A 25227-nucleotide genomic window follows, 5' to 3' on the forward strand; every position below is an offset into this window, starting at 1 on the left:
ATAAAATATTGTTATTTAGAGCATTTATTTGCCGAAAATGAGAAATGGCTGAAATAACAAAAAATATACAAAGTTCACACCTTAAATAATGCAAAGAAAAAAGTTTATGTTCATAAAGTTTTAAGAGTTCAAACAAATACGTGGAATAATAATCACAGTTTTAATGCATCTTGGCATGTTCTCCTCCACCGGTCTTACACACATTTGGTAAAATCAAAAGAAACTCATCATTTTTAAGTGGTCTCTTATTTTTTTCCAGAGCTGTATATGTGTGTGTGTTATATAAAAACACAAACAGCCATTTAATTAAAACGTATTACAAAGCCACATCAAGAAATAAAACAAGAATGTTTTTTTTTAGATTTTAGTTTGAATGAGCGCTAATATGCTCTTCTGAATGGCTGACCAACCAGATTGGGCTTTTTAAAATTGTTTATTCATTTTCTAAGTGCTCAGAGCTTCTTCGTATTATTACCATGTCCAACACTTTCCAAACATTCTAAACATTTTAAAAGGTTGGTTGTAAGTTTGAATTAAAGTAAGTGTGGGATATTTTCCAATTACTTAAATGCTAACAAATGTCTAAGTAGGAAACTATAAAAAAAAAACCCTCGTAGGAAATAAACTTCAACTGTAAACACAATTAAAGAGGTTCAGGCCCCTGTATGTGGCTCTATAAACAAAGCCAGGGTCAGACGGCTTACCAGAAAGTCCTCTTCACAGAACACCTTCCCACAGACGTAGTAAAACGCCTTCCCCCTGAGCTTCCGACCTGCAGGCAAGACACAAAATCCACAACAATTAATATCACTTCAGCCGAGCTCCAGACAGCTTGAGCAGGAGCTCACAGTAAAGCCCCTAAATCTGCTCTCATTACAGCTGCGCCTGGGAAAACACCAAGACTTCACACTGACATTTATGTCTGTGATGGAAATCCTTTAGATGGAAACCTTTGATGAAAGAGTTTAATATACAATTACAAATCATGTTTAATGAGTTTCAGAAGAGGCCGAAATGTATCTAAAGTTATTAGAAGTTATAAAGTTATTTTAGTGCAATTCAATACGACAATATTTTCAAAGTAAATCTCAAATTTGGATATGCCTAAGTAAAATAATACTTTTTCCTAGGTGGGGCTAGACTAAAAATAATTACATTTCCTGTTTTCTGATTCTCTAACAATTGCACTAGTGGATAAATGTCAATTATTTAATATTGCATTCTGAAATATTCTTAAACATCTGATGCACCCATCACATGAAATACAAGCCATGAAACTATGTTTTTATCCATTAAAACTGTTACAAATACAATAAATACAGGGGGTTAACAAATCTGAAATTAATATTAGTTGTTTATTAATTATTATTAAACATTCTTTGGACAAATGAAATCAAGATTGACATGTACTACAATGATGTGAAGTACTGAGAGAAAGAAAGGAATAGTGATCGATATTATACTATATTATCTGTTAAACATGGTGGAGTCACTGTTGTTAAACAAGCATGTATGGCTTTTACTATTAAAACTGAATCTAAACTCATGCTTCAGATCAGATGACAGATGCAGATGGAATTTTGTGTTAATGCTTTGTTTATGTATGTGATGTATATTGACAGTCTGTTTGTTGGTGTAAGTGACTTATTTTGACAAAGTCTGTCTGTCAGGGTTTTGTTTTTTCTTTTACATATTGTGTTTGTGGGGCTTTGGATATGTGGACCGACTGCCTTTCTCTGTCTCTCTCTCTCTCTCTCTCTGTCTGTTTATCCACACTCTCTGTTTATGTGACAAACAGCTGCTCAGTCTGTATGTTTTCTCTGCAGCTCTGAGTAAAAACTTTAGTAACAGCAGCAGTAAAGTGTATTGTACACTTTTATGGTTGAACTTTGGTGGTAAATCTGTGGTTCATTTGTGTCCCAAACTGTTGTTACAACACTACTGATAATAAAAGCAGCAGGCTGAATGCTCATATATGATGGAAACCTCTATACTTTCTGTCACGCTAAAAATGGTCTCAAAGCTCAATAAACATAATTAAATGTCTAATCAACAAATATAGACCAGAAAGACTGCTACCAATCTGTAGAACAGTGTAACATTTTGGAAATGTTGACCTTTTCTTTTACTACAAACCAAAAATATCAGTTTTCTTTAGCTTAAAATACACTATATTTAATTTAGAGCTGTTAATGCTAAAGCGCTAACGCACACATTTAATTTGAAATCAGTAACTGCTAAGCTTTTTTATTTTTGTAATGCAATTAATTACGCCAGCACATTTTTGGTTCTGTTTGGTTCTGCATAAACCAGAATATGGAGTCCTATGAAACCAGAACTGATCAGGGTTTTTTTTTACTTACAGAGGACAAATCCTTGATTGAAAACCTGCAGTAATTATTTTTGCAGGTCCTTGCGAAAGTGTGTAAAAGCAGGAAATTAGAATTTGCTGTCCATGGGTCTAGGCAGTTCTTAAATTAGTCCTTTAAATGATTTGCTTTCAGGTAGTAAACATAATCCTGTTATTTATTATGTTAGTTTTTCCAATTACAATTGAGTGACTTCGTAATACTGGCAGCAACTTCAGCATTAATTAAACTACTGATTTAGATAAAGTACACGTTAATCACATTTTGATTACTTTAAATGATCAAATACTTGAAGCCAGATGTAAATACAGCTGTATGTACAGTGAAGGCAGTAAATGTGTGAGTCTGAAGCATGAAAATTGTGCTGAAAACTTCATCTCTGTTATCCATCAGTCCATAGACTGGAGCTGACTGTGAGCACTTCCTGTCTGAATCAGGGCTTTTTTGGCTCTCGGCTCTTCCATAAACATAAATGCAGATGCGCACACACACACACACACACACACACACATACACACACAAAATTCCCCTCCCACTCACAACCCCTGTCCCACAGGAAAGGGGAACATTCCACGCATTTTGTAAGGAGGGGGGTACAGCAGGGTAATGTAGTTAACCCATACAAACCACCAAGAAAAAAAATATGAATGCTCAATAGAAGCCTTCATCTACTTGCTTTCAATATACTGCTTTTACAGAGATCACACACACAACATTTTCAGCCTTAAATATATTATATTTACAGGCATGTTTCTGTGAGGTCAGTCAGTCCACTGACTAACGCCTAAAGCTGGAAACTTAACATATACAGAGGAGGGACGAGTGGCTACAGCCAGATGTTCAAAATGAAATGTACGTTCTGCTCTACACTTCACAGTACATACACCATCACTACAGTATCAATGTATAAAATATACAGCTCTTTTCCTTGATTTTCCAAATTGAAAACCTCTGGAATATAATCAAGAGGAAGATTGATGATCACAAGCCACCAAACCAAGCTGAACTGCTTGAATTTTTGCACCAGGAGTAAAGGCATAAATCTATTCAAAATCAGTGTGTAAGACTGGTGGAGGAGAACATGCCAAGATGCATGAAAACTGGGATTAAAAACCAGGGTTATTGCACCAAATATTGATTTCTGAACTCTTAAAAAAATTTTCTTTGGATTATTTGAGGTCTGAAAGCTCTGCTTTTTTTGTTATTTCAGCCATTTCTCATTTTCTGCAAAAAATGCTCTAAACGACAATATTTTATTTGAAATTTGGGAAAAATGTTGTCCGTAGTTTATTGAATAAAACAACAATGATCATTTTACTCAAATTTATATGGGGTTACACTGATTGTGTCTGTCTGCATGGACAATTTTAGACAGACAACGCCAATTACACGTTTTACCTCCTACTGCACTGTCCACTGTAGGTGATAATGACTTCTATGATGCATTCCAGGTACATTACACTATGGATTCCCAAGCTGTCCCCTGCAGTACCTCTACGTTTAAAGATCCCTGACCACATTTAGTAATAGTGAAGATTTTATGATGGTATATTTTAAATACCGTATTTTTCGGACTATAAGGCGCCCCGTATTATAAGACGCACTATCAAAGAACGCCTATTTTCTGCTATTTTTCCATACATAGGGCGCATCGCATTATAAGGCGCGTTAAGTGACACTAGAAAGGGTGCCTATATCAAAGTGAACAGGGGTGGCGCCATGTTTCCCTTCCCCCACCGGGGGTGGTCGCTTGCCGGTGGAGCGTCTCAGTATACAAATCTAGCTCTTTCAAAGTCAAACGAGTGCTGGATATTAATCTACACAGATTCCTCTCCTGAAAACTGTTTATTTGGGTGAGTAACGTGCTTCAGTTTATTTACAGTAAGCTTAGATTTCCAGATGTCCACTAAGGCTTGCTGCACCAGCGTTAGCATAGCTATCCGCTAGCACGCTAGCTAGTCACCTAAACTAGTAAAGTTAACCCAAACTTAAACGACAGCGTTACACTGAGTAATCCTGCGTGTTCTGGTAAGACAGTGAGATATTAGCTAGCGATTCGTCCCCCGTAGCTTGTTTTAACACTGTAAACAAGCAGATTACAGGCTGATAAAACTCACCTCTGAGAGAGTTAGCGCTTAGCATCTAGCTAATGCTAGCCAGGCAAAGCAGCACAGACTTACAGGCCGATAACTCACCTCTGAACGGTGAACGCTTAGCGATTAGCATCTAACTCTAATAATACTGCTCCAGCAGTATTAAAAGTGCTAAATTTAGAAAATACTGATCTCTGAACAGTGAAAAAGCTAGCTAGCTAAGCGGTTAGCATCTAGCTAATGCTATTGCTGCTCTGCACGGAGTGTGTGTTTACTGCTCCTTACACCTGACGGGTAAAATTTAGATAATACTGATCTCTGAACAGTGAATAAGCTAGCTAATGCTATTTGCTGCTCCAGCCTCGGAGCTGCACGGCTCTGGACTCTGTATAGCACTGAAACTCTGTATAACGCTGCACGGAGTGTGTGTTTACTGCTCCTTACAACCTGACGAGTAAAATTTAGATAATACTGATCTCAGTGAATAAGCTAGCTAGCTTAGCGGTTAGCATCTAGCTAATGCTATTGCTGCTCAGCCTCGGAGCTGCACGGCTCTGGACTCTGTATAGCACTGAAACTCTCTATAACGCTGCACGGAGTGTGTGTTTACTGCTCCTTACAACCTGACGAGTAAAATCCATACAAAAGGCGCACCGTATTATAAGACGCACTGTCAATTTTTGTGAAAATTAAAAGTTTTTAAGTGCGCCTTATAGTCCGAAAAATACGGTAATGACTTTCCTATTACTGAAGCAACTCAATAAATCAAATTTCTCTATGCTTTTAATTATTATGAACTCTGTCCTTCCTCAGTTCTCAAATGAAGAAAGAGATGGCTAAAGTCTCACAATCTCACATTCCTCTGGCCCTGTCCTTCCCCACCACAGTCTCCAGGGAGGAGAAGACCAGTCAAAGCTGTGTTTAATTAAAGACAAATAAAATGATACTCATTGTCCTTCCAGAATTCCTCACAGTATGTTTTAATATCATCAAGTCTCCGAGGTTTACAGGCTTGAACTAATCCCATCAGTCTGACACACTGTCAGCCAGGAGTAATATCACCTCTAAAACTTAAACTACATCATCATGCTTCAACTCATAACACAGAAGAATTTTTCCTTGATCTGATGAGAACTGGTGAGTGTGACTGTGGGGATTTTCTCAAGACATAAATCCCACTAATCCGCTTGTCTCTGAAAGATGAAAAACAAAATTGATTCTGAGGATATGTCAGCTCAGGCAGGAAAAGTAAGACTGCTTTGCAGACAATGCTCAGCCCAATGCATTTTGATTTTCTAAAATAATTATAATGACTGTTAGGCCTGTTGCTATAATTATTTTACTGACTTATCATTTGATAAATTAACATGACATTGATAAGTTGCAGGTTCCACACACACACACACACAAACATTTATACACTATAGTTTAACTACTGCTGTAGTCTTTCACACTATTTAATCAAGAGAAACACAGACATCTGTAACTTCTATTCAAATGCGAGGCAAACCGAAACCATTTTCACATAAACGTTCCCATATAAACACGTTTCTTTATTATATAATTATATTTGTGGCATGAAATTGTTTTAAAATTACAACATAATTAGTTGTGGGACAATATATCGCCATTAAAAAATATTTCTTGCTTAAGCCTTTCCTCAGCTAAGTATGAAGACGATATGATAAACAGGTGAAATCAGGTGACATTAATTATATTAAATATGCATTTCTGAACATTCCGCAAGTAACTTCAATCCCTTGACAACAAAACAGTGTGAAGGTTATGATGCCACTGTTGTCAAAGTTTACTTTCTTCTTTTTTCTTTCTTTATTCTAAGTATGATAGGGTGAATGGGGATTTTATTTTAAATAGTTAAATAAATAATTAAAAGTCTAGATTATTTAAAAACAAGTGTTCATATATACCGTTGTAAACGATTTACCCACTAAAAGTATTATAATGTAACGTAACCAGGCAACACTATATACATTGCAAATGTATAAATATACAAAAAATATTGAAAGTGAAGGTTAGTATTCCTCTATATTGTGTAATAATGTGTTCATTCAGTAAATCTTGAAAAATTATTGTTACACAGCGTTTGTATGAAATTTAGATAACTATGCTGTGACAAAAGGCATGTTACACTAAGGCTCAATCCCATTTCTCCCCTTGGCCTTACCCCTTACCCCTACCCCTCTCTTTTGTGCATGCATGCATAACAAAGATCAGTAGTAGTTTGATTTAGTAGTTATCTAGCTAGCTAACTTTCCCGTTCCACCTTAAATGGTGCAACAGATGGCAGGGGCTGCAGCATTTAAGGTGGAATGGAAAAATAAAATAAAATCCAATCAAAGCTCATTTCTGCTCCCCATCACAGAGGAATTAAGGAATGGACAATAATGCTATTGCATCCGTGGTGGTTGCTATGGTGCTGCTAAGTGGTTGCTAGGTGGTTGCTAAGGTGTTGCTGAGCGGTTGCTAAGGTTTTGCTAGGTGGTTGCTGAGGTGTTGCTATAGTATCTGTGGTGGTTGCTATGGTGTTGCTAAGTGGTTTCTATATATAGTTATAGGATGTAGCACTAGGAGTCTTGCCCAAGGACTCTTATTGGTGTTTACAGCTTAGGTATCCAGACCACAGAGTAGCTCACTGTCAGGCGCTGGTGTTATCCACTGCACTAAACCAAATGTTTGGGGGCTTTCTCAAGACATACATCCTTCCTTCCTTGCTTTTTTGAAAGATGAAATACAAAAGCATTCTGTAAAAATGTCAATTTAGGCAGGAACAAGTTAAAGCAGCTTTGCAAACCAGCCCAATACACACTTTTTTGTATACAGCACAGTACAGCTTGACTTCCTGCTAATGTGGCTTAATGTACTATCAGTATTTGCCTACAGCACAAGCACATGATTTATCTAATATTCATAAAAATAAGTTCAAAGTCAAACTGCAGGCTTTCTTCAGCTGAGTGCCCAAGCCTGACTGATAAATCTCTGTGATACTGAGGGGTCTGGTTCTGACCAGCGGCCTGGCCGCCCTCCTCAGAGCGTTCAAACAATCGACACTCTGTTCTCCCCAACAAACCAGCAGTGAAACAGCTGCCAAACCTGAGGAGCTAACAGTCAACCCATAAAGAACTTCAAATAGCACCAAATTGGGTTTAAAAGGGCACATCTAGAATAGCCAAAGGTGACAGATGATCCACAGGTGGGAAAACAGGAGCTCTTTACCCACACGCTGCGTCTCCAGCCTAGACTCTGTTCACAAAGTGAACCCTGTGAAGGGGGTGACATAGAGCTGGAGGTAAATATAGATGCTAAAAGCATGCCTTGCTGACCAGCGGCCTGTACCTAACACACTTCCTGTGCCGCTCTCGGGTGCCTGGTATGTTTAGAGAAGGAAGGCCATAATCTCCCAGAAGTGCCTCTCTGTGCCTGCTGGTATTTACCTCTGTCAAAAATGTGCTTTCTGCCTAAATCTCTTTCTTTGCTTTGCTTTCTTTGTTTTCTTCGCTTACCTCTGGGATTGGCTATCACCCTATTTATGCCATATATAAGTACGCAGAGCTTGTATATAATAATACCAGCAAAGGTAAAAGTAATCAATACTACAACAAAAAAAAAAACATACAGGGCTTGTCCATATTTATATGTCAGGTCTACAGCGGCAGCCATCGAATATTTTGGTTATCGAGTATTCTACTCAAAATGGAATAAAACATATTTTTACTTGGTTAATGAACAATTATAAATGCACAAGAGAAAATATTGTAGATAATAATTCACATAATAATGCATGACCAATTGGTTTCTCAGACACTTATACCTCAGAACAAGTGTTTGTGACTTAAGTGTGAATTAAGTGTTTTCCACAATGGATTAATCACAGATCTTCACCGGAGAGCAATGGCGCTGCAATTTTCAGAAAGAGTAGATTTTCTTTCTAACCATATACAGCTCTGGAAAACAATTAAGAGACCACTTCAGTTTCTGAATCAGTTTCTCTGATTTTGTACAAAGAATAATAATAATACAAAGAAAACAAGTTCATAATCTTAAAGTTTTAAGAGTTCAGACATCAATATTTGGTGGAATAATCCTGTTTTTAAGCACAGTTTAAATGCATCTTGTCATGTTCTCCTCCACCAGTCTTACACACTGCTTTTAAATAACTTTATGCCACTCCTGGTGCAAAAATACAAGCAGTTCAGTTTGGTTTGATGGCTTGTTATCATCCATCTTCCTCTTGGTTTTATTCCAGAGGTTTTCAATTTGGTAAAATCATAGAAACTCATCATTTTTAAGTGACCTCTTAATTTTTCCAGATCTGCATATGGTTTATGCTGATGTGTTGAGACATGCTTGAGTTATTAATCTCAAGAATTAAACAATAAGGTGTTATTTCTTTGTTTAACGTTATGACATATAGTCAGTACAAAATACTGTGTTTTAAGCTTTACATTTAAATAAACAATTGCTTGAAGCAGAGAACATTCCTCAATCATTTTTTGTAATCGAGGTAATCAAGGTGCATAAATGAATTTGCATTTTGTGTATCAACAACTAATATCATCGTGTATCATGAGGTCAGTAGCAAGATTAGCGATTGTTTTGTTATGCATCACATCCAGAAGGCCTAGTGTCATGTCAAGTTGTGGGGTGTAGTTTCGTATAATGCCAGATCACTTTAGGCCTTTATTGCAACCAGTGGCCCTATGATTTCTGAACACACACTTCAGTGCAATAGTTGAACAGGACAATGCTCATCCATATACTATTATACATTTTCAAGAAAAGCCCTATCAAGCTTTTTTTGAAAACTCAGACACAATGTCATCGCTAGACCTAAACCTAGACTTAGAAAATTGTGGGAGGTCATCAAGAACCAAAGAAAGATTTGGATAAACAAGCTGAATAAGCCTAATGTGTTGCCTCAACACTTAATGTTTTTGCCTTCATATGTGAACAGTGACATGTTCAAAAGCTGCTAGTCAAAAAAGATACAGTGTCAGAAAAATGAAGGAATAATATGTGGATGAGAACTAATGAAATTAAATTCAAAACATTTGAAAAGGAAAACCTCAACTGCATTTTTCATCCCATATGACAGCTCTAGTGTTTGTGCATTTAATGCGGCCAATAGATCAGACACCCTTCCCTCTTCACTCGTTCTTCTTAGTGCCTCCCTCTCTCCCAGGGTCCAGCTGACATAACACACCAAGCATGCTTCCATCTGCTCATCACACCAACAGACTAAGCACTATTCTCACTGACTGCATTCCTTTCCAGCAGGGCCCCTCTCCCCTGGGTTAACACACAGACCCCAGCCGCCAACTCGTTTAGCGAACCCCATCATTCATTTAGGGATTTATTTTATCCAAACCCATAGACACCAGTATTCAGATGCATTAACATATTAAGACCATTATTATCACATTTTTTATTCTAGCTAACAGGTGACCTAATATGATTTATACCACAATTAATTCCAAAACTGCATTGTTATTGGCTGAGAGATGTTCTATAAAGGACTAAGTATCTCTAAATATTAATATATATAATAAACAACATGCTTATGCCATCAAGTAACACTATGCTAGCCCTTCTTTCTCATGGTTGGACTGTGCGTTAGGTGGGTTTCAGGTGGGCATATACAGTGAGTCCAAGAAGTATTTGATCCCTTGCTGATTTTCTTCGTTGGCCCACTAATAAAGACATGATCATTCTATACTTTTAATGGTAGATGTATTCTTACATGGAGAGACAGAATATTAAAAAGAAAATCCAGAAAATAAATCTAAGGAATATATATTAATTGATTTGTATTTCATGGAGTGAAATAAGTATTTGATCCCTTAGTATTCATTAGCAGTTCTGGCTTTTACAGACCAGTTAGACACTCCCAATCAACTTGTTACCTGACCTGAAGCCACCTGTGTGAAAAACACCTGTCCACAGAATCAGACAGATCACACAGATTTCAAGTCTCCAACATGGGTAAAACCAAAGAGCTGTCACAGGACCTCAGAGTCAGAATTGTTGACCTTCACAAAGCTGGAATGGGCTACAAAAAGATTAGTAAGGTGTTGGATGTGAAAGTAACAACTATTGGTGCAATTATCAGAAAGTTTAAAGAGTATAACATGACAATCAACAGACCTCGGCCCGGTGCTCCAAAGAAGATTTTGCCTCGTGGGGTGGCAATGATGCTGAGAACGGTCAGAAATCGTCCTGCAACCACTCGGCAGGAGTTAGCAAATGACCTGAAGGCAGCTGGGACCACAGTTTGCAAGGAAACAATTGGCAACACTTTGCGCAACAATGGATTCACATCCTGCAGTGCCCGAAAGGTACCCCTGCTGAAGAGAGCACATGTGGAGGCGCGCCTCAAGTATGCCAATGATCATTTGAAAGATGAACCAAGTTATTGGGAGAAGGTTTTGTGGTCAGACGAGACCAAAATTGAACTTTTTGGCCTCAACTCCACCCGCCATGTGTGGAGGAAGAAAAATGCTGCCTATGACCCCAAGAACACTGTGCCCACCGTCAAGCATGGAGGTGGAAGCATAATGTTTTGGGGGTGTTTCTCTGCCAAGGGTACAGGGCTACTTCACCGCATCACTGGGAAGATGGATGGAGCCATGTACCGCACAATCCTGAGGGACAACCTCCTCCCCTCTGCCAGGGATCTGAAAATGGGCCGTGGTTGGGTCTTCCAACATGATAACGACCCTAAACATACAGCAAAGGCAACAAAGGATTGGCTCAAGAAAAATCACATTAAGGTCATGGAGTGGCCCAGCCAGTCGCCAGACCTCAATCCGATCGAAAATCTATGGAGGGAGCTGAAGGTCAGAGTTGCCAAGCGACAGCCCACCAACCTTCATGATTTAGAGAGGATCTGCAAAGAAGAGTGGGCCAAAATTCCCCCTGGTGTGTGTGCTAAACTTGTGGTTAACTACAACAAACGTCTCACCGCTGTGCTTGCAAACAAAGGCTTTGCCACTAAGTATTGAGTGTGTTTGGCAAGAGGGATCAAATACTTATTTTCCTCATTGAAATACAAATTAATTAAAATATATTCTTTAAAATTATATTCTGGATTTTTGTCTTGATATTCTGTCTCTCCATGTTAGAATATATCTACCATTAAAAGTGCAGAAGGATAGTGTCTTTATTAGTGGGCAAACAAAGAAAATCAGCAAGGGATCAAATACTTTTTGGACTCACTGTACACAATATAACATGTGTTCTTACAGGGATTCAGTTGGGCCTCCCTGACCCTGTTGAAACACATCACTGACAATCAAATGTGGGGCCCAACATTAGGGCTGCACAATATTAGAAAAAAATTACATTGCAAATGTTCTTTTTTTGACAGTATATATTGCGATATTAAACAATGCAGGGCCCATGACGTCACCAGTCCCACCCCCACCCGCACGCTGTCCTGCGTCCGGACCGATCAAGAGCTAACTCAAAAGCCGAGGAAAACAGGAATAGAACACTAAACGGCCCTTTAATCAGGCATTTAAATGGCTTTTTAAAAGGTAAATAAGAGCATTTTTCTCTGATTAAAATTGTTAAATTCAGCTGTAACTGGAAATATCTGTGCAAAACTTAGCTGGACTGAGGTGCACAGCTTTTGACATGTGCTCACGTTTACAAGCAAGTGCCCAACCATGTGGATGAAGGCCATGCGATTACCTCGTGTTTACTCCTGCCCTTCCTTGCGCTCCCCCTACCTCTCAAGCTTCTCGCACAGGTAGCAGCAGCCTGTCACTTACACAGACACAGAGACAACGTTGTGTATCTACTTCTTGTGTCAAGAATCAAAACATTGCAACATGACATGTTTGATTTCATTACCTGCACGTCCTGTGATGTCACTGTTGCGCATGGGCACCTCACAATGACGATGCTTCAACAATATATTGCGCCCACATCGTTTAAACAGAAACATAAAGTTCATGAATTATATATACGCTGGTGGATGTGGTGGTCTGGAAGGGAGGTATGTTCAGGTTAATTTCTAGGATATTGCTATCTTGGCAATAGAAGACACAGGGGTGCAACTGACTGATTAAAACCCTGACAACAGTCATCAGTCAAATGTTCATTCTTATCTTGGCTATGCAGGTGCACTCGGTGCATTAGAACAGAAATGAAAATAAAATAACTTAACCTGCTTGTGCACCTTCACAGTGTGAATGCACAGGTACTATCACAGTTTACCTAAAATTGTATTAAAAAAACACAATATATTGCTTTGCTTGCAGTATTGTAATATATTGAGATATTTTGAATCATAACCCCTGTCTCGTGATACATATCGTATCATAAGTACTTGCCATTACAGGCTTATGCAGGCCTATGTTGGATGAATCTAATAATACAGGCTGCTGTATACAAGCTTAACGTGGCGTTCAATCATTTTTGACATGTTTGTTTGAACTCACACATGTGGCTCATGATTGGACAACACCTGGTCCTACACCTCACAGTGTGACCAATGAGCCCTCACACGATGCAGCCAACAGACAGTTTAACCCTGACACCTCCACACCAAGTTTAACCCTGACCTGCAGCTTCCTGACCCATATAAACTGCAACTCAAACACACACACACACACACACGCACACACCTGGCAGTGCTGTGCACAATGCCCCTTGCAGGCACATAAAGCAGTCATTCAGAGGTGATCCAGCCATGACATGATATCCAGTGTCTGCTATGTATAACACAGTCAGCCCAAATCCCAAACACCATCCATATTCACAGGATACATGATCCTGAACTTCCGCACTGCACCTCCATTCAGACCTTTCTTTACACCTTCCTGGCACTGCCTGAACGCAGACACTCCCTGAAACCAAATAAGTGAGTGCAACCAGTTTACCATGCTCACAAAAGGCCAAGGGAAATAGCACAGTGAGAAATTCAGGGGGGAAGTAGAGATGAGTAAAGGACAGGATGAGCAGGGTCTGCTGGACATATTGATGAATAAAAAAATAACTATTTAACTGAATACAAAAAAAAATAGTTACACCTATTAGGAATCAATCGGCAGGAATTTAAACTTGGTAGTAGTAGTAATGCAAGACAGTTACTTATCTACAGTGATGGAAGTTGCTACATGTCCAGACGGAGTGGTATTGACTGCAATTCCGTATAATACCAGGTCACCTTCGAACAGGACAATGCTCGTCCACACACTGCTGCCATCTCAAGAACACGCCCTAAATACACACATGCATACTATGCAATTGCCAGCTGCATCCCCAGGCCTAGTGCTGTGCGATATGACAATAAATATCGTTTCTACAGTAATTTCATCCATTATTCATGTAAATATATAAAGTAGGCTACGATAAAAGTGTTAGGGTTGAGTTTCTATCATGGTTTTCTATTTTTGGTGAGGATCTTGGACCGATTTTATGTGGTACACAGCGCTCTGTTATGCATTTTTACATTTTAATTATTTCCCTAGAACCAACACGCTGCCACTGCTCCTTTGTTATACAGGTGTTGCGTCTCATAGCGCTGGTAAAGCTTTATATTCTGTTTAAGCTACTGCTTTGAGTGTTCAATATTTCGTTTTGATCTTTTAGAATTCGTTAAATTATATTTCTTTTAGCTTTTCCTCGGGTCGGGTTGGGCTCCAGAAAATAGCCTGTGATGTAGTCATCTGTTTATTAATACTATTTTCATTTTATATAAAGCTATTAGGGGTGGGAATCGATTACTATCTCACGATTCGATTCGATTCCGATTTTGGGGGCCACGATTCGATTCAAAATCGATTTTTGATTCAAAACGATTTGAATTATAAATATTTCTGCTTCTGGCTTATGAATCGTATTGAAAAAAAACCCTCCATAATATACACTGGTCCTGGAGCAAGTAATGTGTTACAAAAACAATAAAATGTGCAGGAATGTGGGTCCTCAGTGACAGAGGAATCACTGGGATATCACAATGACGTTAATGAACAATAAATACATAAATAAATAACACTGCTTTATTACCAGGCTACTAGCGGTGGTGTGTAGGTGACGCTGCTGGGCTGATGTGATGATAGCAGTGGAGCGCTAAAGTTCAGGAGCAGCTGCTGATTAACTAGTTAATTTAAGGTGGTTGTATTTCTTCAGAAAGGGGGCAGGAGGTGGAGAAATTAATTCATATTGTCCATTCCTTAATTCCTCTGTGATGAGGAGCTGAAATTAGCTCTGATTAGCTTATTGTTATTTTTCCGTTCCGCCTTAAATGCTGCAGCCCGCTGCCACCTGTAGCGTTATTTAAGGTAGAACTGGAAAGTTAGCTAGTTAGCTAGCTAACAGTTACTGAAACTAACTACTAGCGATCTTTTTTATGCTTGTTATGAAGCATTCTGCCATAAAACATTGAAACTACACGTTAATCTAAGGTAATATAGTGCTTGTTCTGCCATCTTACCGGTGATTCTCAAACACCTACGCTCTGTGTGTGTCTGGAAGATCTCCAAAGGGACAAGCGCTATCCCCAGGGTTGCCAGGTCCAACAAAAATACCCAGCCCAAAATCAGTCTAAAACCCGCCCCTCAGAATCGATTTTGGGACATTTTAAATCGATTCTGAATCGTAGTAAATGAGAATCAAGATTCTTATGTGAATCGATTTTTTGGCACACCTCTAAAAGCTATGGCATGATAATCACCATATAGCTAAGTAACCAAGTCTTATTGTTAACGAAAATGAAGGAAATAACGAAAACTGAAAGTGAAAGTTCTCCTGAACTGAAACTAATAAAAACGGTAATTAAAAGAAAAAACTAAAACGAACTGAAATTACAGATTGAATACCCTCATTTTCGTGTTTGTTAATTTATTTATAATTGACTTATATAAATGTTGTATATCATGATATATATCGTTATCGTGATATAAAAAATTCCCTATCGTGATATACGATTTTTCTCATATCGCCCAGCACTACCCAGGCCTATCCCTGATTTTAAATGTGTCACACTATCGATTTATTGATGTCCTCTATAAATTTAGCTGACCTCAATATCATTGGCGTAGGAACCAGGGGGGATATATTAGAAACAGGTGGATTTGTCCCCCCCAAAAATTATATCGTTTCGCTCAGATCAGCTATACTATTAATGAGGAGACAGACCGGACCAATCACGGAGCCGGTTCAGGTATTAAGTCCCGCCTCTCAGTAGAAACAGCCAAACAAGCTTGCTGGTTTTGCGGCGCGCGGAGGATAGGTAGTTTGCTGGTGGGGGAAGCCCCGCCCCCTCGCTGTGAGATTTAGCAGCGGGATCGGGGTGCAGCAGCTTCAGCTGATTTTAAAACAGATCTGGATATACGGAGATTTTACTAAAAGAAAGGTAACGATAGGCTAACCACTTCAACTGTGATGATATGTTTCTGATAGCTGGATAAAAATACACGTCTCTGAATCAGCACACAGTTTAATCCCACTGTGATTAATAAACTGCAGCTGTGTTAGTCATTAGTTTAGTTTTGGATTAGCTAGATTGGGAGTCAGGGTTAAAGAAAAAAAAACTATATATGTAATGTTCAACTTTCCCTGTACCTGATCAGCTAATCACTATTTCATTTTCAAACTGGGTTTATTAATTTAGTATTACAGTACTTACTATGAGCTATAATGAAAGAAAATTCATTTAGATAACTAGTTATCTAGAAGCTGGATGTAGTGGATAGCCAGAATGGAGTACAGTACTTTATGTTTGTAGTTTAAAGCAGTTTCTTAACCCTGATCACTGCCCTAAAATAGTGCTTTCCACCTGATCCAGCTGATCAGCTAATAAACAGTAATTTACTGAGTTTACCTGTTAAAATTATTTAGCCCCCTATAGAGCCTACATTAATTATGTATGTCCAGCAGTTTATTAGACACATCATACCACCACTTACTTTATTAAATGTCTTTATTGCAGAGGAAGCTGTAGAATATGCAGAACAGTGTTAATATGCAGTAGAACATGTAAGAACAGAGTTGAGAAACACTGATCTAACCTGACTTCTGTTCATTTGTAGTTCACAGTAAGACCACATGTCCTGATGTTTATACAAATCTCTATGAAACTTAAAGTTACATTCTTTTACATAAAAGGACAGTAGAAAAAAAAAATAAAAGCGCAGGAGAAAATGTAAATATACGACAGAATTGACATGCCAATACATAATAATAATAATAATAATAACAACCAAATCTGTTATATTATTTTAAATATTAGGTGATAACTGATCATTTTTGTCATATGTATATAATTCAGACATTGCATGCATAATTTTTTCTAACAACAGTAACTGTAACGTCACCTTATAATAATAATTTACTTTTAATTAAAAGTAATTTCCACAAATGTTGTTCTACGAAACTATAGGGTGGGCTTGGGTTTATATTGGCAAATGTGTCCCCCCAATATCAAGCCCGCTCCTACACCCTTGCTCAATATATTTATATAGAGAGTCCATTAACCCTTTCAGAACTAAATTATGCTCCAGTAATGAAAGAAAATGCAAACAAGATTCAGCAGATAAATTCATAAAATAATAATAAAATAAATTAATTAATAAAACATATATATTTTTTAACATTTTTATCCGATATAACTTTTATTTAACTTCTTTTATGTCGCAAATCATCTTTGTGCAGTACCACTAAACACATGATAGTAAAAAAATATATTTTGCGTCATTAGCTGGGATGCTGCCATGTTTTACTTTTAGTGTGCATGTCAAGGAAAACCCAGGCAGGGAGACGAGGAGGCGGACACAAGTGCAGGTAGGGACGAAACGAATAATTAAATAAATATATATATATATAAATAACAAAGATAACAAATAACAAAGAACACGTAATAATAAAGTAAACCAAAACAAACGAGAGGAACTAGTGAACATAAACTAAACAAAACAACAAAACATTTTTTTTTTTTTTTTTTTTTTACAATCAGTCGCAAACAAAGTCATTAAGGCGGGCGGGCGGCCTCCGTGCCCGCGGCAGCCTGGAGGGGCCGGGCATGGCACCGCCTGCCAGCGGCTCCGAAGAGCCAGAGTTCAGATCAGGCATGAGTGCAAGGCCGGCAGGTTCCGCACCACCATCCACAGTGTCCGACAGTCTCGGCCTATAGGGGGCCAGCCTATCACGGTGCACAATCTGCCCCACCGGACCTTATACACCACCTCTCCCAGCCTGGACAGCACCAAGCACGGACCCACCCAGGCCGACTGGAGCTTCGGGCACAGTCCCTTCTTCAGCTGAGGGTTATATAGCCAAACCCTCGCCCCCACCGCCAATGGGTCCCCAAAGCAGCGCGTGTCGTACGCACGCTTCTGCTTCTGCCCGGCAGCAGACTGGTTGGAGCGCGCTAGACGGTGCGCTAATTCCAGCGAAGACATAAGGTCCGAGACTAAAGTGGGCGTGTCCGAAGCGTACCCGCCCCCGTCAGGAGGCGCCCCAAAAGCCAGGGAGACCGGCGTCCTCAGTTCGCGCCCGAACATAAGCAGAGCCGGCGTGAATCCCGTCGTCTCCTGCACAGCGGAGCGACAGGCCAGCAGCACTACCGGCAGGTGCCTGTCCCAGTCACGCTGGTTCTTGTCCGACACCATGGCCAACTGCGCCGCCAGCGTGCGGTTAAAACATTCCACCAGTCCGTCACTCTGCGGATGAAGGGGCGTCGTCCTGGTCTTATGGATTCCCAGGATGCGGCAGACCTCCGCCATGACCTCCGACTCGAAATTTCTCCCCTGGTCGCTGTGCAGTTCTTCCGGAACCCCGAATCTGCAAAAGAACTCCCGCACCAGGATATCCGCAGTAGTGACCGCCCCTTGGTCCGGCACCGCGTAGGCCTCTGGCCACTTCGTGAAATAGTCCATCGCCACCAGAACAAAGCGATTTCCAGAGTCCGTCACCGGAAAGGGGCCCAGCACGTCCACGGCCACCCGCTCCATCGGGCTGCCGCACTGGTAAGGGTGAAGTGGGGCGCGAGGCGCCCTCGAGGGGCCCTTCTTGGCAGTGCACACGTCACAGCAGTGCACGAAGAGTTCCACGTCGGTTCTACACCCAGGCCAATAGAAGCGTTGCCTCAGGCGCTTCAGAGTCTTGGTGACACCAAAGTGCCCAGCCCCAGGTGACCCATGAACCGATCCCCTAAGCGCCCGCGGTACCACCACCTGAAACACGCGCCGTCCGTTCGCCGGATCCTCCCAGGTATGGCACAGCACGCCGTCGGACAAACTAAAACTAGCCCAGTTGGAGCGCAACGCCTTAGCAATCGGGCCCAGCGACACCACCTCCCCCCACGACGGTGTGACGTTCGCGCTGAGCGCGTGTACTGCCCACGATAATTCGCGATCCGCCCGTTGCGCATCGCGGATCTGCTCTACGGACACCTGAGCCACCCCGACAGCGCCAGTAACATCCCCGGAGATTGCAGCGCAGCGCGCAGTCTCAGCAGATTTCTCCTCAGCACGAGCACAATGTTTGCAGTCGGCGGCCACACACGGCCGGCGCGACAAAGCATCCGCGTTACTGTGGCCACGGCCCGGGCGGTGCACAACCTCAAAACGAAACTCCTGGAGTCTAGATAACCAGCGCGCGAGTTGGCCCTCGGGCTCGCGGAAACGCATGAGCCACTGTAGCGAGGCGTGGTCGGTGCGCAGCAGAAAGGGCACCCCATACACGTACGCTCGGAAATGTTTAAGGCTTTCGACCACTGCGAGTAGTTCCCGGCGCGTTACGCAATAGTTGCACTCCGCCTTGTCCAGGCGGCGGCTATAGTACGCTATTACGCGCTCGGAGCCGTCCTGAACCTGCGACAGGACTGCTCCGAGGCCGTGGTCGCTCGCATCAGTATCCACAATGAAACTCACAGACACCGTTGGATACGCTAGAATTGGAGCATTGCACAGGCGGCTTTTTAGCTCCTCGAATGCCCGCTCCGCCTCGTCAGACCAGCGGAATTTCACACTAGGCTTAGTCAGAGCATGAAGCGGCGCTGCCACGTCCGCGAACCCTCTAATAAACCGCCTGTAATACGAGGCGAGCCCCACGAAGCTGCGAACCATTTTTGCTTCTCGCGGTGTGGGCCAGTCACGGACCGCCTCCGTCTTTTTGGGATCGGTTTCCACGCCAGCACCGCTCACTACATGGCCCAGGAAGCTCACGCGCTGCCTTAGCAGATTACACTTTGCCGGATTGAGCTTCAGGTTAGCCGCCTGAATCGCGCCGAGCACCATTTCAAGGTGAGACAGTGCGGAGTCGAAGTCGGTTCCGTGCACCAAGACATCATCCAAATAAACGCCGCAGCACGACCGCGGAACCCCACATAAAACACGCTCCATAAGACGCTCAAAAGTAGCCGGCGAGTTACACAATCCGAACGGAAGCACCGTGAAATGCCATAGGGCTGAGCCGAGCGAGAAAGCGGTTTTCTCCCTATCCCCCGCCACGAGGGGCACCTGCCAATATCCGCTCCTCAGGTCTAACGAGCTGAACCAGGCTGAGCCAGACAGCTGGTCCAGCGTATCGTCGATCCTGGGGAGCGGGTAGGAGTCAAGCTTCGTGACAGCGTTAAGTCGCCGATAATCCACGCAAAAGCGCCAATTTCCATCCTTCTTTTTCGCAAGGACCACCGGGGCCGACCACGGGCTGCTCGAAGGCTCAATAATGCCCGTACTCGCCATCTCGCGGACTAACTGCTCCGCCGCTACTCGCTTTGCTAACGCCAGACGGTGCGGCCTCAGCCTGATGGGCTGGGCGTCACCCGTGTTTATCAAATGAACCGCAAGGTTATTTTTAGTACACTCGCGCTCAGACACAGCGAAACTCGTGCGAAAACGGCCGTTCAGTTCGCGCAAACGGAGTTGTTGGGGACCAGATAAACCCACACAACTGCGCTCCAGCATCTCCTCTATCGGATCTACACTCAACCCTGCATCCAGCGGACCCTCTACCGTATCACGCACCGAATCACACACATTCCCTCCCACCCCTACCTCGTCGCGTAGCTCTACGGGGAGTCCAGTCACCAGCACCGAGCCCCTTGCACAGTCAATGATAGCTCCGACGCGTGAGAGCAGGTCCTTGCCCAGAATGCACGGGTCGTTGATGCGTCCTACCCAGAACTGTTGTTGAAAGGGCCCCTTGCCGACATCAATCGTCAACTCCTTTAATCCTAGGAGACCTATAGGCTCCCCAGTGACTGAAGAGAGAGCGATGCGCTGGCTGTTGTCAGTCACGAACTCGCCCGCTACCTCCGTCGCGAGCTTGGGCCGTATCAGTGAGACTGACGAGCCCGTGTCCACCAGCGCGTTCACCGTCACACCATTCATTGTGCATCTCAGGAAGTAGCCGGTGAGTCCGGCAGTTCCGGAAGCAGATCCCGAGGGTAAGCATAGCGTTCCTGGGGCCACCGTAACCCTCACTGGGTGGTCCCGGCTCCGTTTCCCGGCCGGCTGCAGTGCGCTCGCTTGTGGCCACGCCCCCCACAGCGCCAGCACTCCAGTTGGGCATCAGACCGGCTCCGACCCCACCTCTGCGAATCACGGGCAACCGGCGACGCCCCCCACGGTCCAGGATGGCTTGAGAGGATGAGTTCGGACCGCTCCGCCACCTCCACCGCGGACTCCAGGGTCTGCGGGTCGGCCAGCCTCACGTGTTTGCGCAGCTCGCTCGGCTCGAGGGCGAGCAGAAAGTGATCCAACGCGAGCCTCCTCTGGGCCGCTCGCGGAAACGTTGGGTAAGCTTGGCGGGTTAGCAGGGCCATCTCCGATGCCAGCACGCCCAGTGTCTCTCCCTGCTGTCGGCCTCTGTCCGCCACTAGCATTTTGGCGGCCGCCTCCGACGGTTGGCGGCTGAAACGTGTTCTCAGCGCCCGCGTCAGTTCAGGCAGCTCGCAGCGGCACTCGGCGGGGAGCTCGATCAGTACCCTCAGCGCGTCGCCCTGCAGCGCCAGGCAGAGGTTGGCTGCCGTCTCGGCGTCCGTCCAGCCCGCACCGCCCGCCACAATCTCAAGCTGAGCTTCGAAGGCTGTCCAGTCAGCGCTGCCGTCGTAGGGGGTAAGGCGGGGTTGAGCCGTCAAGCCCGCCATCCCGGAGGCTTGCGCCGCCATCATAGCGCCGTCCGTTCTGTGAGTCGGCGCCGTGCTCGCGTCGTCCTCTCCCCGGCCACGACCTCCGAACAGCCCGCTCAGGTCCGAGTCCACTCCACTGGAGAGCCTTGCCTCTAGTCCGTTGGTCAGCTGTCTTCCTCCTCAGCCGTTCGATTTCCCCTGCCAGCAGCTCAATATCTTCCAGCAGGGTCACTTCTGACACCAAATGTGGCGTGGAAGAGGAAGGAAGACCCGTGAGACTCATGATGAATGCTCATAAGCTCTTTTATTAAACAGGCTTGCCACTCACTTATAGTCTTTAACAAGACTAGGAGAGCTAAAACCATTCTATCTCAAATAGGCTACCAACAGAACCAAGTGACTAAACTCACTACTCACTTACTTTATGGTGAGTGCCCTAAACAGCACCCATCTGCATGGCCCCTCCCCATACCCTAGGTTACGGGGGAGGTACCAACTACGTAGGCTAGAGCAACACAGCACACATAGCACAACAGAACACATAAGGCCACACACACAGAAGAACAGAAACATGCCTACAGGCAGCCACACACACAACCCAGAGCCGCCACAATATATATATACAAACAGGGAGTAAATAAACAAAGAAACAAACAAAGCTAAGAACATAAACAAGAAATAAACAAGAAACTAGAAACTACCAAAAATAACCAAGAAATAACCAAAACTAAACAGGGCAGGGATATAGTATATACAAGGGAAACAACAAGAAGCAAAACACTAAGAAATAAACAAGGAAATAGACTATATATATATATGGCAAAAACAGAGAACAGAGAAACGCTAAGAGGACTGATAACACTGAGAGAGACAAAACAACATTGGAAGGTGCAAAGACCGACGGAGACAAAGTGGCAGAGGAGTGCTATATATAGTAACATGTAACACACAAGAATAGGAAACACCTGGGGAAGGGGCGGAGCTACAAATGAAAAACAGGTGGAAAAGTACTGAGACGGGAGACACAGGGGAGCACAGGTCACGTGGGGAAGACACACAGAGACACGAGACGAGGCCAAGACGTGACAGTGCAGATAATTTTTTCTTAATAAAAGTGCAAGAGTATACAATGATCTAGTAATAAGAGCACAGGTTCCTTTTTATTTGTTATTTTATTCATTTGGGACATTCATTTAGTTCCAACGCTGAAGTATTCTAAAAAAATATTGTATTTTAAACGAGTGCGCTTATATTATGCTATATATTATGCTATTATTTTATTATAATATCACTGACATAAAATAGCATAAGTTTTAATATGATAATAATACTGTTTTTCACAATTATTTTTGGAGCAGTATATCTTCCAAACAAATGTATTTATTGTTCCTGGTAACCTCCATCTTCCTTCCAAGTAACATTGCAATCTAACATTAGCAAATCTTAAATTAAAGAGGGTTTTATTTAAATAAAGTATAAAAATGAAGACTTCTGCAGCAGTTCCATTCTGAACTCTTAATTTAATCACTTTTAATTCATTTTTAATCCTAACAGAAAAAACACACACAGTACTGTACCTTTTTAAACGGACATGCACTACACAACCCATACCTGCACTCCTGCTTATACTCGCACTGTCATACAGACTTTAACTGACTGTAAACTGTGAACTTTAAGAACTTTATGCACTCATTCACTTTACCAGCCTGAAGCTATTATTATAGCATTTGCACTACTGTTTATACGGGTTCTGCTTATACTTGTACTGTCATCCCATCTTAATCACCCCCATCACTATTGCACTATTGTCTTCTGTCTTAAGTATGTCTATTTGTGTATTGTACATATAGTGTCTCTCATTCTTTTATATTATATATCTATTATCTGTAATGGCTGTAATTTGGGAAGGAGGGTAACGTAATTTAAATTCTCTGTATGTCCTGTTCATATGCAGTATTTACAATAAAACTACTTGACTTGATAATATCTATGCGGTTGTTTTGATTTTGAGGTGACCACTGTTCCCTTTAAGATATTTTATGCCACGTGGCTCTTGATCATTTCTGCAGCCAGTAAGCTCTTTTTCTCCACTCACCTCTGAGCCAATGCAGAGGTTGATGAAAGAATGATTTTAACAGTTGTGAGCCAGAGTTCCAGCAGCTGCATGAACTCAGATCTCAAGGTTCACATCTGTCCCTCTGGCTCTTTCTAGAGTAGCTTTAGTCTGCTGTACCTGCTTTCTGTCCAGATACTCAAATCAGTATATATACAGTCATATGAAAAAGTTTGGGCACCCCTATTAGTCTGAACCATTTTTAGTTCTAAATATTTGGGTGTTTGCAACAGCCATTTCAGTTTGATATATCTAATAACTGATGGACACAGTAATATTTCAGGATTGAAATGAGGTTTATTGTACTAACAGAAAATGTGCAATATACATTAAAGCAAAATTTGACCGGTGCAAAAGTATGGGCACCCTTATCATTTTATTGATTTGAATACTCCTCACTACTTTTTACTGACTTACTGAAGCACAAATTGGTTTGGTAACCTCATTGAGCTTTGAACTTCATAGCCAGGTGTATCCAATCATGAGAAAAGGTATTTAAGGTGGCCAACTGCATGTTGTTCTCCTATTTGAATCTCCTCTGAAGAGTGGCATCATGGGCTCATCAAAACAACTCTTAAATGATCTAAAAACAAATATTCTTCAACATAGTTGTTCAGGGGAAGGATACAAAAAGTTGTCTCAGGGATTTAACCTGTCAGTTTCCACTGTGAGGAACATAGTAAGAAAATGGAAGACCACAGGGACAGTTCTTGTTAAGCCCAGAAGTGGCAGGCCAAGAAAAATATCAGAAAGGCAGAGAAGAAGAATGGTAAGAACAGTCAAGGACAATCCACAGACCACCTCCAAAGAGCTGCAGCATCATCTTGCTGCAGATGGTGTCACTGTGCAACGGTCAACAATACAGCGCACTTTGCACAAGGAGAAGCTGTATGGGAGAGTGATGCGACAGAAGCCATTTCTGCAAGCACGCCACAAACATGGCTTCTTTCTTGTGGCTTTTGCATACCTCAGGCGACTCTGTTTGTGGCGTGCTTGCAGAAATGGCTTCTTTCGCATCACTCTCCCAGCTGTGCCAAAGCTGTGCCAAATCTGAGCTCTAAAGTATCATTTGGCCTTAACTGTTGGCCAATTGCTGTTGTACGGCCAGCGTCACTTGCTCCTTTATCTTCAAACAATAATTAATTAATAAGTATTGGTTTGAAATAGTGGCCATATCAGTCAATATTCCAATATTATCGTGGACCCCTACTGAAAACATATCTCTATTAATGTTGTGGCTTTCAAAGGAACAATCTATGATTTATGAAGAACCCCAAACTGATGAATACGTGAATAGATATATGGATGTGTTGATGGATGGATGGATTAATGGATGGATAAGGTACTTACTGCAAGCGCTGCAGGTGAAGCAGTTGTCGTGGTAAAGGCTGCCCATGGCCTGGCACGCTTGGCTGGCTCCATACACAGGTTTACTGCATTTCACACAACTACCTGCAAAGAATCAGCACAACAGAACCATCAGCTAAACCCCAAATTATTATATTTATTATTACTTACAACAACTTCACAAAGCACATTTTTTCTGTTTATCTG

The 25227-nt window shown here is 42.2% G+C and overlaps 1 protein-coding gene across 2 annotated transcripts in view; it reads right to left on the bottom strand.

Moving 5' to 3' along the window:
- Positions 1–25227, bottom strand: part of limd1a (LIM domains containing 1a) — a 65530-nt gene that overhangs the window by 21580 nt on the left and 18723 nt on the right. For both annotated transcript variants that reach the window (XM_007239513.4, XM_022674135.2), the window contains exons 2-3: positions 25024–25125; positions 705–772 (exon numbers count right to left, since the gene is read on the bottom strand). In XM_007239513.4, coding sequence (XP_007239575.3) covers positions 705–772; positions 25024–25125 — 170 coding nt within the window. The remainder of the gene's footprint in view (positions 1–704; positions 773–25023; positions 25126–25227) is intronic.

The sequence above is a fragment of the Astyanax mexicanus genome, chromosome 6, assembly GCF_023375975.1.
Source record: "Astyanax mexicanus isolate ESR-SI-001 chromosome 6, AstMex3_surface, whole genome shotgun sequence".
In the NCBI taxonomy this organism is placed as follows: Eukaryota; Metazoa; Chordata; class Actinopteri; order Characiformes; family Acestrorhamphidae; genus Astyanax; species Astyanax mexicanus.